The sequence below is a fragment of the Tiliqua scincoides genome, chromosome 4 (genome assembly GCF_035046505.1).
Source record: "Tiliqua scincoides isolate rTilSci1 chromosome 4, rTilSci1.hap2, whole genome shotgun sequence".
Lineage (NCBI taxonomy): Eukaryota > Metazoa > Chordata > Lepidosauria > Squamata > Scincidae > Tiliqua > Tiliqua scincoides.
Window position 1 is genome coordinate 147,575,465 of NC_089824.1, and position 15,287 is coordinate 147,590,751.

The window sequence follows — 15,287 nt, forward strand, 5'->3', positions numbered from 1 at the left end:
GCCCTGAGGTAAAGGAACTAACACTCCCTTACCTTAAGGAGGCCTCCTTGCCTGCTCCCCACTGCAAGATGCAGCACCTGCCCCATTGGCACAGCTGCATCAGGGCTGGAACGTTGGATAGCATTGTGCCCTTAGCTACCACTGAAGTTAGTGGACACTACCCAGCGTGGTGTTTTAGAGCCCAATCCTACGCGTGTCTGCTCAGAAGTCCCATTAGAGTCAATGGGTCTTATTCCCAAAGTGTGGATAGGATTACAGCCATAGGATTGCAGCTGCAAACAATACACACTTACCTGGGAGTAAGCCCCATTGACAACAATGGGACTTACTTCCGAGTAGACATGCCTAGGCTTGGGCCCTAAGGTTGCAATCCTATTCGGTTACTTGGGAGTAAGCCCCATCGACTATAATGGGAGTTACTTCTAAGTAGACACGCATAGGTCTAGGCTCTAAGCGGCCTGTTGGACCCTCTCAGAGCTACGGCAGCCTCCCCTCGAAGGGGCCCTTCTTTTCACCCCCATTGGCCACTGTTCAGCCGGCCGCTCCGCTCCGCCTACCACCCCCGCCCAGGCGCCATTCAGTCAGTTGGGCGCGCTCTGCAGCTTGGCAGCGAGAGGCCTGCGGAGCCCAGGCAGGGGCGATGTCCGGCGCTCGCAGGCGGGGCGCGGGCAACTCTCTGGCCGGCTTCAGGCGGGGCCAGGAGGGCGCCGACGGCCAGGGAGCGGCTGTGCCTCAGGGCCTCATTCGGGCCGCCCGGAAGAGCGGCCAGCTCAACCTGTCTGGCCGGGAGCTGAGCGAAGGTGAGGAGGAGGAGGAGGGGCTTGAGGGGAAGCTCCACGTCTGCAGGCGGGGGGGGGCGAGGCTGCAGCCCGTGCCGTGTGGCTAGAGCCCCTCCTGCCCTCGCTGGAGCTTGCAGGGCGGTCAAGTCAGAGGAGCGCGCGCTGCGCTGGGAGTCACTGTCCGCTCTCGCCGGAACGCGGGCTGGCAGGAACGGTCTCTGAGGCCACGCCCACTCTTTCCCTCGAGAACGGTCTCTGAGGCCACGCCTACTCATCGCCTCAGGAACGGTCCCCGAGGCCACGCCCACTCTTTCCCTCCCCGCCAGGCCTCCTGAAGACTCCCTCCAGCTGCCTCGCATTCAGGAGCAAGGCTGACGTCCACAGCAGGAGGGGGCTGTGGCTGGAAGTATATCTTAGACACAACCAGGGTGGTGAGGTGGTTTGGGAGGTGGAAGATCCAGCCATGAAGCTGCCTGGTAACTTTGGGCCAGGCACTTTCTCTCAGCCTCGCCTACCTCACAAGGTTGTTGTGAGGCAAAACGAGGGGAGTGCCGTGGACACTGCCCTGGGCTCTTTGGAGGAAGGGCGGCATAAGAGTGTGAGAAGTAAAAGAAATATGATGCCTGACAGGGACGTGGAGAGGCAGAGCCTCCCCCCTGGAGTCTTTCGAAAAGCACCCCCATCGTGTGAGGCACCCACAATGACCACAACCCATCCACCAAACATTGTTCATTTCAATGTCACAAATACTGGCTGTGAAGCCTTCATATTTATATTAAATAGGTTTCTGATTACACTGCACAGAATATAAGTTGGGAACAGTGTGTAGGCAGAGCAAGTTGAGAAATATTTTTGACACATCCTTTTTTGCTCTTAAATCCCATATCTTTTGCTATAAAACTTTCAGAGCCATCCTGTGCACCAGTGGTTCTCACACATTTAGCACCAGGACCCACTTTTTAGAATGACAGTATATCATAACCCTCCGGAAGTGATGTCATGACTGGAAGTGACATCATCATCAAGCAGGAAATTTTTTGACAATCCTAGGCTGCAAACCTACCGGCACTTACCCAGGAGTAAGTTCCATTTACTATCATTGTTAAAATAATATACATAGTAGCTTGTTAAAAGTACAGGTCTGCAACATTTCCCCAAATGCAGTCACAGACCAGGGTAGCATCAAGTCTAATATATTAAAAATAAAATAGTGAAATGAATGGGGACTCACCTGAAATTGGCTTGCAACCCCCTTAGTGGGTCCTGACCCACAGTTTGAGAAACACTGCTGCACACTATACACAGAGCAGCATTTCTCAAATTGCGTCCCTAGAAGCCCTTGGGCTCTCAGACACTCCTTCAGGGCTTCACAAACACACCACAAGTAGCCACCATCTGCACCCTGCCCTGTTTGTTTGTCCATCACAGCCCAATCCTGTGTGTAGCCTCGTAGCCCAATCCTGAGCTGCCCGGGGTGCGTGGCTGCAGCGGCGCCAAGAACGGCTGCTGCCGCATCCTGCACACCTCAGGCTGCTGCGGGCGGTGCTTCAGGAGAAAGGGACTTTCATCCCCTTCTCCTGGGTAAGGGAAGCAGCCCCGCAATGAGGCTACTCACTTTACCGCTTGCCAAAAGGTTGGCGGTAAAGTAAAGGAGTTCGTGTAGGGCGCCGATCCTGCACAACAGGATCCGGTACGGCTGAGCTCCACCAAACCCACCTCCTGCCTCCCTGCTCCCTCCCCCTGGCATGCCTCCCGCCCGCCCTCTATCTGACCATCTCCCCGTCATGCCTCCCACCTGCCTTCTCTCCGCCCTCCCCACACCTCCCTGGAACGCCTTCTCCCCGTACCCTTCCACCATGCCGCAGCTCAGCGGCCCATGTGACCGTTGAGCAGCGGAGGACAGGTGCCCTCCCGGCACTAGCCCATTGCCAGCCGGTGCTGGGCTAGCATGGGCGCTGGCCAGGCGGTAAACCTCACAAATGTGCCTTACGGCACATTTGCGACAGTGCGCTCTGGCAGAAAGCCGGAGTGCCGAGCTCCAGATTGGGCTCTCTTATACACACTTATCTGGGAGTAAGTCCCATTGAAATAAATAGAACTTACTTCTGGGATGCATTGGATTGTGCTGTCATTTTTGCTGTTCTAAATACATCTACTGGGGAGTAAGGCTGAGTTCAGTGGGACACACTTCTGAGTGAACATGTTTCAAATTCAACTGTAAATCAGTGAGAAGTTTTGGAACAACAACAGCAAAATGTAATGTATAATTGCTACATGCACTCATTTGTGATAATGAATTATTTTGTTTGTGTAGTACCTCTCCATGTATGGCGGATAAATTTGGATACTCCAGAAGAAGCCCATCAAAATCTCTCTTTTGGTGCTGCTGATCGGTGGTGGGAGCAAACAGATCTCACCAAATTAATCTTATCTTCAAACAAACTGCAGTGTCTTTCTGATGATGTCAGACTCTTACCTGCTCTCACAGTGCTGGATGTGAGTACAATAATCCCAATGAATGTTGCTTTGTTATTGTGTCAGATGATAACAAGGAGTGAGGGAAATAGGTCTCTCCTACTCTCTTTAAGCTGTATGAGTTTACTTGTGTATTCCACTCTGGAAGCGTATGTATATATTTTGTAGGAAAGATACACCTGTGATTCATTTCATTAATAAAAGCAGCATTCAAGCCTATCTTTGAGCCTAGATTTGTAAATTAGTGAGCCACTGTGGTGTAGAGACAGGAGACCTCCAGTTTCAAATTCTTGCTCAGACATAAAGTTCATTGGGTGACAGTGGGCTAATCATGATCCCTCACCCTTATCTACCTCACAGGTTGTTTTTGAGGATAAGATGAATACCATCCTGAGCTCCTTAGTGCAGGGGTGTCAGTTTTATTTCAGACAACAGACTGAATAGTATTCACGGTGCCTGCTGAGGGCTGGAAGTGGTGTCATTAAGCAGGAAGTGATGCTGTTAAGCAGGGGATGACCAGAAATGAGCACTTTTTTCTCATATAGTAACTCATTAGCTGCAAATGACAGAAGAGAAAATATGCAGATTTTGATTGCATTTTCAAGGTATAGGAGAGCCCAGTTGTACATAGGGCTGATTTTTAGCAGCACTGCATCTGCCAAGGTATCACTTTGCAGTTCAGCAGATGAGAGATGCTCTGAAAAGTGACACCTTGGCAAAAGTGGCACCGCTAAGAGGGTGACCTGCATGATATTTGGGCTCTCCCAGCACGTTGGCAGTTTTTTCCTTCTCCTTTTCTTACCCACCTCGGTCTGCCTCATCCCCTGCACCCCCATCCTCTGCTCTATCCCCTTGCTTTGTGATTCCTCCTTCCATCTCTGGGACAGCCCAATTATCACATGGGCTGCCCTTGTAGAAAGTAGGATAGGTTGGGGCCTTTTGAGTCTAAACTGGTAAATTTCTACATGGAATGCCATTTTTTTGCATAAGAATGTCTTTCTTCTGCACTTTCCGATTTCTTCCAGTTCCTATCTTTTATTTCAGCTCATTGTGCCATTAACTGTAATTTTTGAATAAATAGCTAAAAATAAGAAACATGGGCATTCTGGTTTAATAAATGTTATACTGATGTTATCATTACAAAAGCCTAAACCTGCACTGAAAATATTGCAAAGGCAGTTGAGCTCTGGAAGATTAAAAGTCCTGATATTTTTAATTAGCATAAGCAGTGGCAGGTATCATGTGCTTAGTCCTTGAAGCCTCTTTTGTGTACCTGGGTGTAATAAAAACATAGAAATCAGCTGATTATAAAAATCCAAATATTTTAACATAACTTATCATTTCTTTTTTATTTTAGGTGCATGATAATCAGTTGACTTCTCTTCCTTCTGCTATAGGTTCACTGGAAAACCTTCAGAAACTTAATGTGAGGTAAATGTCATTTCAGCTTCTTACACAAAACACAAGAACATGTGGAAATCAGTTCAGTGTTCATTTCTAAGAAAATCTTTGCAAGCCAGAATGATTTCTGCAATCCTAGGGATATCTATGCAGAAATAAGCCAACTGAATTCAGTGGGACTTGCTTCCAGGTAAATTTGTATAGGATAGCAGCTTGAAGGCCCAAACGTATCCAACTTTTAAGAGCTGATGCAGCTCCAAGGTAAAGGAACAAATGTTTAAAGGAACAAATGTTCTGCTCCCGGGCTGCAGAACGGGAGGCGGGGGCATGGCCAGGGGCATGGGGGAGGCGTTCTGGGGAGGGGGGCATGTCGGGGACGGGGGAGAGGATTGGGCTGTCCAACTCTTATAGCAGAAAAGAGAAGTAAGCTCTTGTGGTCAGGTGGTCCTGAGAAACACTTATCAGGTCTTTTTCTTGCAGCCAGATTCTGTTCATGTTTCTTCTGAAATAAGCCCCACATAGTTCAATTGGATTGATTCCCTAGTAATTGTGCATAGATTGCAGCCTTTGTCATGTTTGTAGAGTTATACTTGTTAAAATTCTTAAACACAATGAAATGGATGGGATTTTGTATTATATACTAGCTATATAACACATCCCAAAATCCACAGACTATTTTTCATGAATTTGCTAGGTAAGTATTATTGCATTTTTCTATTTCTAATGCAGATCTGACATGTCAGTGTATTTGTAGCTATGTCGCCAACCTTTATTGGCTAGCCTGTTTTGATGTAGTACATGCTTGTTTATACATTTGGCTTTTTTAAAACTGGCACAGATCAGGGTGGTGTTTACACATTTGGACAGCCAGGCTAGTAAAAGTTCTAGTGAACTAATAACTTTAAATCAAGGTTGTACTGATGCATTTTTAAGTAGAATTATTTTATCAATAGTCATAATAAACTGAAAATTCTACCAGAAGAGCTGATGCAGCTAAAGCACCTGAGGAGTCTGTTTCTTCAGCATAATGAACTGAGTCACTTGCCAGATGAATTTGGACAGCTTATCAGTTTGGAAGAGTTAGTAAGTAGAACTCTTTACTTACTCTTTACTAAACTTAGGCTTTTATTATAACTTTATCATTTGGAGGCAGAGATTACTATTACTAATTTTCATTTCATAGGTTCTACATCAGTATTAGTAGTGGTTCTGTATCAGTAGCTGTGCAGTGTCTGTTTTTGATTGTTTGACTGTCTTGCTATGAAAAACTATTATATAACTTCAAAGATAATGTTTTAAAGTCTCTATTGCCTGCAGTGTACTATGATTTGCCTAGTGTTTGACTTTAGTTATCTTATTAATTTCAAAGTACATCAAGACTTTCTTATATGAAAACTCTTGTCCACAATTCTGTTTTATCTTGTGAAAAGGATCCATGGAAAAAGTTAATGGAATGTGTTAAGAAAGCGTCCTTCAGGATCAGGCCAAAGCTTCTCTAGTATCCTATTTCTGACAGTGGGCAACCAGATGACTCTAGGAGGCCCACAAGCAGCAAATGACAGCGATAGCCTTCTCCCCTCAGCAGTTGGCATTCATGTGACTTTCATGACTAGAAACCATTGAGAGACCTCTCTTCCATTAATGGATCTAATCCTCTTTTAAAGTTATCTAAGCCCATGTTCATTGTCACATCAGGTGATAGTAAATTCAGTAAACCAGTTATATGTGTTGGGAAGAAGTCCTTTATTTTGTCTGTCCTGAATCTATTGTCAGTTAATTTCATTGGGTGGCCTCAAGTTATAATATTACAAGAGACAAAACTAGTCTCTGGTTTCTCTATTATCATGCACAATTTTATAAGCTTCTTTCCTAAACTACAAAGCTCTGAATGCTTTCATTTCTTTATTTCTGTGCAAGGTGCTACAATTCCTTAAACACTCTGTTATGCTTGTACTTTTCTGCACCTTTTCCAGTGTGATAGTATCCTTTTTGATTAGAGACATCGATGGGGCATTTGATTTGGCGCGTCAATAATACCACCATCTTTAACAGAATGGTATAAATGGATGTAGACTCCAAAGGTCTCACCAAAGACTACTGAAAAAAATCCACAGTCAGGGAATTAGAGGGCAGGTCCTCTCATGGATTGAGAACAGGTTGGAGGCCAGGAAGCAGAGAGTGGGTGTCAATGGGCAATTTTCACAATGGAGAGAGGTGAAAAGCGGTGTGCCCCAAGGATCTGTCCTGGGACCAGTGCTTTTCAACCTCTTCATAAATGACCTGGAGACAGGGTTGAGCAGTGAAGTGGCTAAGTTTGCAGACGACACCAAACTTTTCCGAGTGGTGAAGACCAGAAGTGGTTGTGAGGAGCTCCAGAAGGATCTCTCCAGACTGGCAGAATGGGCAGCAAAATGGCAGATGCGCTTCAATGTCAGTAAGTGTAAAGTCATGCACATTGGGGCAAAAAATCAAAACTTTAGATATAGGCTGATGGGTTCTGAGCTGTCTGTGACAGATCAGGAGAGAGATCTTGGGGTGGTGGTGGACAGGTCGATGAAAGTGTCAACCCAATGTGCGGCGGCAGTGAAGAAGGCCAATTCTATGCTTGGGATCATTAGGAAGGGTATTGAGAACAAAAAGGCTAGTATTATAATGCCGTTGTACAAATCGATGGTAAGGCCACACCTGGAGTATTGTGTCCAGTTCTGGTCGCCGCATCTCAAAAAAGACATAGTGGAAATGGAAAAGGTGCAAAAGAGAGCGACTAAGATGATTACGGGGCTGGGGCACCTTCCTTATGAGGAAAGGCTACGGCGTTTGGGCTTCTTCAGCCTAGAAAAGAGACGCCTGAGGGGGGATATGATTGAGACATACAAAATTATGCAGGGGATGGACAGAGTGAATAGGGAGATGCTCTTTACACTCTCGCATAATACCAGAACCAGGGGACATCCACTAAAATTGAGTGTTGGGCGGGTTAGGACAGACAAAAGAAAATATTTCTTTACTCAGCGTGTGGTCGGTCTGTGGAACTCCTTGCCACAGGATGTGGTGATGGCGTCTAGCCTGGATGCCTTTAAAAGGGGATTGGACAAGTTTCTGGAAGAAAAATCCATTATGGGGTACAAGCCATGATGTATATGCGCAACCTCCTGTTTTTAGAAATGGGTTATGTCAGAATGCCAGATGCAAGGGAGGGCACCAGGATGAGGTCTCTTGTTATCTGGTGTGCTCCCTGGGGCATTTGATGGGCCGCTGTGAGATACAGGAAGCTGGACTAGATGGGCCTATGGCCTGATCCAGTGGGGCTGTTCTTATGTTCTTAAGGTGGCAATCCACAGTAATGCTTCCATTCACATAAGCACAGTTCATGTACATAAACTTTCCCCTAAACAGAACACTGCTTCCATTCTCAGAAGGAGCTTGCATTTATAGAGATTGCTTTTGTGAATGGCTGCCACTCCTTTCGCATCCATTTAATCCTGTGGATGCAATTCTATGGAAGACTGTTGCTGTTGAGTTTAGTGACCTTATTCTCAGGTAAGTGTATAGAAGATTGCAGGTTAAGTTTATTAAACAAACTGCTGTATTGCAGGAGAACCAATGAAGTCAACATTTAGATCAGTTTGCAGGAAGATTGGTTATATTTGTAATATAACAGAATAATAATTTCCAAGTTAATATTGTTAGTCTTGCAAAACATCTCTTGGGCTTTCTTGATCAGGTTTCTCCCTCTTCTGTTTTGTTTCTTTTTGCTTTGGAAACAGTTTTGAGGCTACTCTTGCTTTTTGTGTTCAATTGTATAATTTGTATTGATCATTTTTTACAATTTCTTTTGTCTTTGAGTCCCTAACTGGAGAAAATGCAGGTTATAAATATTTTTACAGAAATAAAGTGCAGCTTTCTTTTTTACTTTGTAGGCATGTATATTGTGTCCTTGTATTTGCTTTATTTATTTATTTTTTTAAAGGGAAAAACGTGGTTTTAAAATTATTTTCTCAGTTCTTAAGCAATTATTTCTTTTTTTATCAGGATATTTCCAACAATCATATTGCTAATATTCCTACAAGTTTTGCTTTACTTACAAGCTTGGTGCGTCTCAATTTAACTTGTAATCAGTTGAGGAGTCTACCGGCAGAAATCAGTGCAATGAAAAGTAAGGGAGTTTAATTATGCCTTGTAAATAAATTCACATCTTTTGTTGGCTTGTATTTCTGGTAGTAATAGGAATTTTCTTTAAAAGTATGTTACTATTTTCTCAATATTTTGTTCATGTAGTTGAAAAATGTGCCAAAACCCACTCTTAAACAAAGCTAGTACATAATTACTGGTCTGTGTACAACCAAACTTCCCTGTGATAAGCAGTGAAAAGAATCCTAAGCCTACAGAGGCTGAAGATTGCAATCAATTATAATTGAAAATTTTGCTCTTCAGAGAACAATGCATTTTCTTGAGGAAATGATGGCAACTCTCTCTATAAAGTTGTTGGTAATGTGTTAATTGTTTAGAGCGCAGTCCTAACCTGCGCCGGATACAACCAGTGCACGTGGCCTGAACTGTATCCTATGCAGAGTAGGAGTGGGCTGGAGGTAAGGGAATATTTTCACCCATACCTTGTGTAATACCCCAGCCTGCCCCAAGGGGCTACTCGAATCCATAGCAGCTATTTAGCTGGTGCAAATTCGAGCAGCCTGTGTAGGGCTCTGAGGTCCAGGAGTGGGGGTTAGGATACGGAGTGCACTGCCACTGCTGATCCCATCCCCTCCTGGGCTTGATCTCTCCCCCCCCTCCCGTTTTGCCCTGCTCTGCTCAGAAATGCCCCTTCACTCTGGAACGCACTCCCACCATCTCTCATCTCCTGAACCACCTGTTGCAACACTCGTGTATCGGCCTGTGCAGGGACTGGAGCTGGCACCGATAGGCTGGCACACATTGTTGTGTGTGTTGGCTCATGAGTTATAGCATGTTTGTGACTTTCCTGAGCTGGCATGGGGGCTTGCACAATGTGTCTGAGGGATTGGGCTACCCCTGTATTTGGAACATCTTGGACAGGTACAGATAGTGACTTGGATCCAAAGAAACATGAGCTGAATTCTGTTCATGCAGCAGGACCTTTCTACCCACTTTCCTGAATATCTCCCCCTCCCCGTATATCAGTCTGCCTGGGATCTTAAGTATATTATAAATCCCCTTCAAAAAAAAAATTGTGAATAGAATGTGCCTATATCCTGCCATTTTTCTTTAGCAAAGCCATCTTATTGATTTGCTCTTGAATTGATACTTTTTTCTCCATTTGTCCCTTTAGGTTTAAGACAGCTTGATTGCACTAAAAACTACTTGGAAACAGTACCTCCTGAACTTGCCAATATGATATCGTTGGAGCAACTTTATCTAAGGAGAAATAAATTGACTTACCTGCCAGAGCTTCCTTCATGCAAATTTTTAAAGGTAAAGTTTATCCTCTGTAGGTAGCTTTGGTGCCTGCGTGTGCATTTAATGGATTGTAGTTTTGAAATATATTTTCGTAAGCCTTTTGTAATAAGGTTACTGTATTTTAATCAGGATTAATTTCTTAATTTCGTTTAAGAAATTTGCATCCCACTTTTCCCCAGTGGTGCTCAAGGCATCTAACAATATTAAAAATACACTAATTTTAATCATAAAAAATTAATAATAAAACTAAAACAATAAAATAGGTAAAAACACTGTAATAGACAAAACATCAGAGTGTTGCATAGCCCAAATAATCCATAGTACATAAACCCCCAGACAAAGTAACTTATTTAAATCAAGCTGATTTAAAATCACCTAGGAAAAAAGTCTGATTTAAATCAATATTTTCTTTAAAATACATACTAAATACATACTGGGACCCACTTTTTAGAATGATAATCTGTTCAGGACCTACTAGAAGTGATGTCATGACCGGAAGTGACATCATCAAGCAAATTAAAATAAATAATTATAAATAATTAAGTTAAAGTAAATAATTAAATAAGGGAAAGCCACCCTTGTTCCACCAAGTGAATTTCTCTGTAGGCTAGCTGTAATAACACCCCCTTCACAAAATGTCAGTAAGATTTTCAGCCCTACCCAGTGCCCAGTTCAATTTAAGTTCTTATATTTAAACCATATCAATACAAGGATCCACCTAGCTTTACAAGTCTAAAAAAGAAAAAAATACCGTAGATACTCACGTATAGTACGTGAAATTTTTGCCAAGTAATCAAGCTTAAATTATCACTTCACCTTATCTCAATCAGAGGGCAAAGTCTTTCAACTCTGAAAAGTTTCATTTCTCAAGCGGCAGGCAGGCATTTCTCAATTTCTCAAGTGGCAGGCAGGCGCCAAGTTTCTCAAGCAGCAGGCAGGCAGGGCAGAGATCGTTTCTATGGCAACTGGGAAATTTCAGCCAAAGTTAACCTTTTAATCTCCTTCCTTCTGCTGCAGTCTGGTTCTGCTTGGCAAATGCTTGCAAACCAGGTCTGTTTTTGGAAACACCAGGATGGGACCCTCCTTCCCAGGCTACAATTCGTGCACCATTACTTAAGAATAACACCCATGGATAGCAGTGGGTCTACTTCTGAGTAAAAAGGGCTGCAAATATGTGCAGCTGCATCTCTCTGCTGTGAATTGAATTGCACACTCCCAGTTATGTGTTATATGCTGTATGTAGAGCTTCTGGCTTAACACACCAGACACCTTAAAGGTGGATTTGATTCATGGTTCAACCTTTTTCACTTGCATATCCCTTGGCAGCCCATTTCCATAAATTGTACCCTTCCTATTAGCAAAATGTTTGTAATTAGTAAGGCAAGCCCTCATCTCCTCCATATGAAAGCCCAGATTTCATATATTCATCACAAATTTTCTCTTTTCATCTGTTTGAAGAACAGAAGACTCTGCCTTTGCATTGTTTTGCACCAGAAGTTTGCTGAGAAATTCTGGGTGATTGATCACTTCCCATATTATGTTTCAGCTTTTTTACTGTGCTGGTTTTCAATCACTGGTGCATACATGAATTGATGACCAAAAACTAGCTATTGGTGGGGCTTTCACAGCCAACTAGCTACCTCCCTTCCTGGCCATGCATTCTGGAGCACGGCCTGCCCTTTTCTGCCATTATTCCATTATTTTTCAAGTACCCCTAAAGGTCCTATTGAGTGTCCCTGGGAGTACAGGAATACCAGGTTGGGAACCACTGGTATGTTGTTTACAGTGCACTTACTCTGATAGTGTTTATAAAAAGGTGAAGACCAGAATTTAAAAAAGAATAAAAATGTATCTTATAATCTTTTACTGTGTTTTTAATAAATTAGAGACTACGGTTCTTAGGTAACAATTAGTGGTAGGTTATTTTTCAGGATCTGGCCTCTGGTAAAATCAGACAAAACTATAGTCAGACACCCCCCTAAGTTTAACCCCGACTTATCCGGGGGTCATAGAAAATTCCATGATTGTTGGCTCAAACTTGCCCTCGACTTATCTGTGGGGTCGACTTATAGGCGGTTGCCTGTGGTGAATCACCGCCCTTGTATCTATTTGTTGCAGTGTTTAAATTTGGCTGCATGTTCTTTTTCTTTTTTATTCTGAATTTTTAATGTTTCTTTTTTTTACATACACATTAAAAAGACATTACACACAAATTAAAAAGACATTACAAGTTATGTGACAGGCACAGAGATCTCGAACTACATTTCTTCGTTCTATTACAAAATCATACAAAAAATTAATTGTCAAATCTTAAACAATCTACACCTATTGTAGAGTACATTATCCACACAAATAGAAAAAAAAAGTTAACTCCTATCTACTCATCAAATCCATAAATCACTTGGCCCACTTTCCCCTCAATGTGCAGGAAGTCCATGAATGGTTTCCAGTTGTCCATAAAAGATTTTACTGACTTGTCTTTAAGAAGAATTTTAAATTTGTCCATTTCTGCCAGATCCAATACCTTTAACCACCAGTCTTCCAATACGGGTATTTTTGGAACTTTCTAGTATTTGGCATACAATATTGCAGCAGTTGTCATATATAAAAACATAGTTTCATAGTCTTTCTGAATTGAATCATCCAATATTCCAAACAAAAAAGCTTCTGGTTTCAGTTTACCTTCAATATCAGCTACATTTGCTGGTGTATCAAATATTTTTTCGCTTTTGTACAGGTCCACCCCAGTGATAAAACGTTCCTTCTTGTCTTTTACACTTCCAACATCTGTTTGGTAGATTTTCATACATTTTTGCCAATCTATCTGGAGTCAAATACCATCTGTACATCATTTTATAAAATTTCTCTTTGAAATTTACTTTGAATGTAAACCTTAATATCTCATGACCAACATTTCTTGCCCATTGTATCATATACTCTTTAACCCAGGGGTGTCAAACTCATTTCATCCTGGTGGCCACATTGGATTCAGGGCACCTACTGAGGGCCGAACTCCAAATGTGGCACCCGGAAGTGACCTGAACACAGGAAGTGATGTCACTTGTGACATACTTCCTGTTTTTTTAAAAAGCTGAGGCTTCTCCCTTGCTCTGCTACCTCACCCCACCACAGACCCCATTCTGCCACTCCTCTTTACACTCTCACATAACACCAGAACCAGGGGACATCCACTAAAATTGAGTGTTGGGAGAGTTAGAACAGACAAAAGAAAATATTTCTTTACTCAGCTTGTGGTTGGTCTGTGGAACTCCTTGCCACAGGATGTGGTGATGGCGTCTAGCCTGGACGCCTTTAAAAGGGGATTGGACAAGTTTCTGGAGGAAAAATCCATTATGGGGCACAAGCCATGATGTGTATGCGCAACCTCCTGATTTTAGAAATGGGTTATGTCAGAATGCCAGATGCAAGGGAGGGCACCAGGATGAGGTCTCTTGTTATCTGGTGTGCTCCCTGGGGCATTTGGTGGGCCGCTGTGAGATACAGGAAGCTGGACTAGATGGGCCTATGGCCTGATCCAGTGGGGCTGTTCTTATGTTCTTATGCCACCAAGCATCCTCTGCCTCACCACACCCCAGACTCCATTATGCTACCAAGCATCCTCTGCCTCAGTCCACCCCAGACCCCATTCTGCCACCAAGCATCCTCTGCGTCAGTCCACCCCAGACCCCATTCTGCCACCAAGCATCCCCTGCCTGCCAGCCAGTCACCCCCATCCCCCATTCTGCCACAAAGTATCCCTGGCCTGCCACCCAGCCAAGCCTCCCAGTCACCCCCAGCCACCACCCCCATTCTACCACAAAGCATTCCCTGCCTGCCAGCCAGTCAGTCACCCCCAGCCCCCCACCCCCCATTCTACCAGAAAGTGTCCCCTGCCTGCCTGCCAGCGAGTCACCCCCAGCCCCCATTCTACCAGAAAGTATCCCCTGCCTGCCAGCCAGCCAGTCACCCCCAGCCCCCCACCCTACCACAAAGCATCTCCTGCCTGCCTGCCAGCCAAGATGCTGCGTGCGGCTGCTCCAGCCCTCAGTTGCCACTTCCAGCCGAGGGTGAGGGAGACGCCATGCGCGGCTGCTCCAGCCCTCGGAACTCTCTCCGGCCGCAGAGCTGTGCTCGCGGTTGGAGCGAGCGGGGTGGAGTAGCCCCAAACTCCCCCAAAGCCTGGGGGGCCGTCCAGAATTGCTCTGCAGGCCGGATTCGGCCTGCGAGCCTTATCTTTGACACCTCTGCTTTAACCTATTCCTCTTCTGTCTCATATTTTAACAATAACTTATACATTTTAGTAATGAGTTGTTCTTCTACCAGACGTAACTGACTCTCCAATAGAAACATACAATCTTCAAAACCTTACATTTTCTTATCCACTCTGAATATCACCAAAAGCTGTATATACTGAAACCATTGACAACTAAGAGCCCAATCCTGTGGTCAGCAGCACAGCTCCATGCCGCCAACCACAGTCGCAAACATGCCGTAAGGCACATTCGTAGGACTCACCACCAGGCTCCTGCCCACCATCCAAACCTTATGTCTGAACCTTCTAGATCCAACAATCTCTTATTTGTAACAGCAATCATTCTTTTAACCAAAGACACGTGCTGCATAATAAGTCTTCAAATCTGGCAAGGCTAGTCCTCCTCAATCCGTCGCATCTTGCATAATCTTAAATTTGACTCTAGGCTTTTTCCCTTGCCATAGCATGCTTTTTCTTTTTTTTAAACCTAGGGAAGGTTGTTCTTTAAAATATTCTTATACAGAATCTCTTTTATGACTGGCAACCAAGGCAAGTTTTTCTTTCCAGGTGCTTGTTAGATTCAATTAGCACTAGAAGGTGCTTCATCTTTCTGTTTAATCTGTCCTTTTTCCTTTGTTCTTTTTAGTCTGTCCTTTTTCCATAGCTATACCCTACCCTGGTCCCACCTCTTGTAAAAGTACCATGACTACTGAGCTACATAGCTATCTTCATTAGATAGAAAATAAATGTTCATGTTCTTTGATAGGTAGAGTCATAAAAGTAGTACTAACTGGGTCGGTTTTGTCACGTAAGAGGAACAGACCACTTTTACCAGCCTCAAAGTAACCAATCTGGCAGTACATTATACTCAGTTTAATGAAGCTGTATCAGTGGTGCTCAAACTGGTGGGTCATGAACCAAAAAATAGAATAGAATAGAACCAAAAA

At 43.9% G+C, this 15,287-nt stretch overlaps 1 protein-coding gene across 2 annotated transcripts in view; it reads left to right on the plus strand.

Moving 5' to 3' along the window:
- The first annotated feature begins 624 nt into the window (after nt 1-624).
- LRRC40 (leucine rich repeat containing 40) overlaps nt 625-15,287 on the plus strand; it is a 39,518-nt gene continuing 24,855 nt past the window's right edge. For both annotated transcript variants that reach the window (XM_066624986.1, XM_066624987.1), the window contains exons 1-6: nt 625-800; nt 3,094-3,275; nt 4,612-4,685; nt 5,609-5,738; nt 8,688-8,811; nt 9,961-10,103. In XM_066624986.1, coding sequence (XP_066481083.1) covers nt 641-800; nt 3,094-3,275; nt 4,612-4,685; nt 5,609-5,738; nt 8,688-8,811; nt 9,961-10,103 — 813 coding nt within the window. In that variant the 5' untranslated portion in view covers nt 625-640. The remainder of the gene's footprint in view (nt 801-3,093; nt 3,276-4,611; nt 4,686-5,608; nt 5,739-8,687; nt 8,812-9,960; nt 10,104-15,287) is intronic.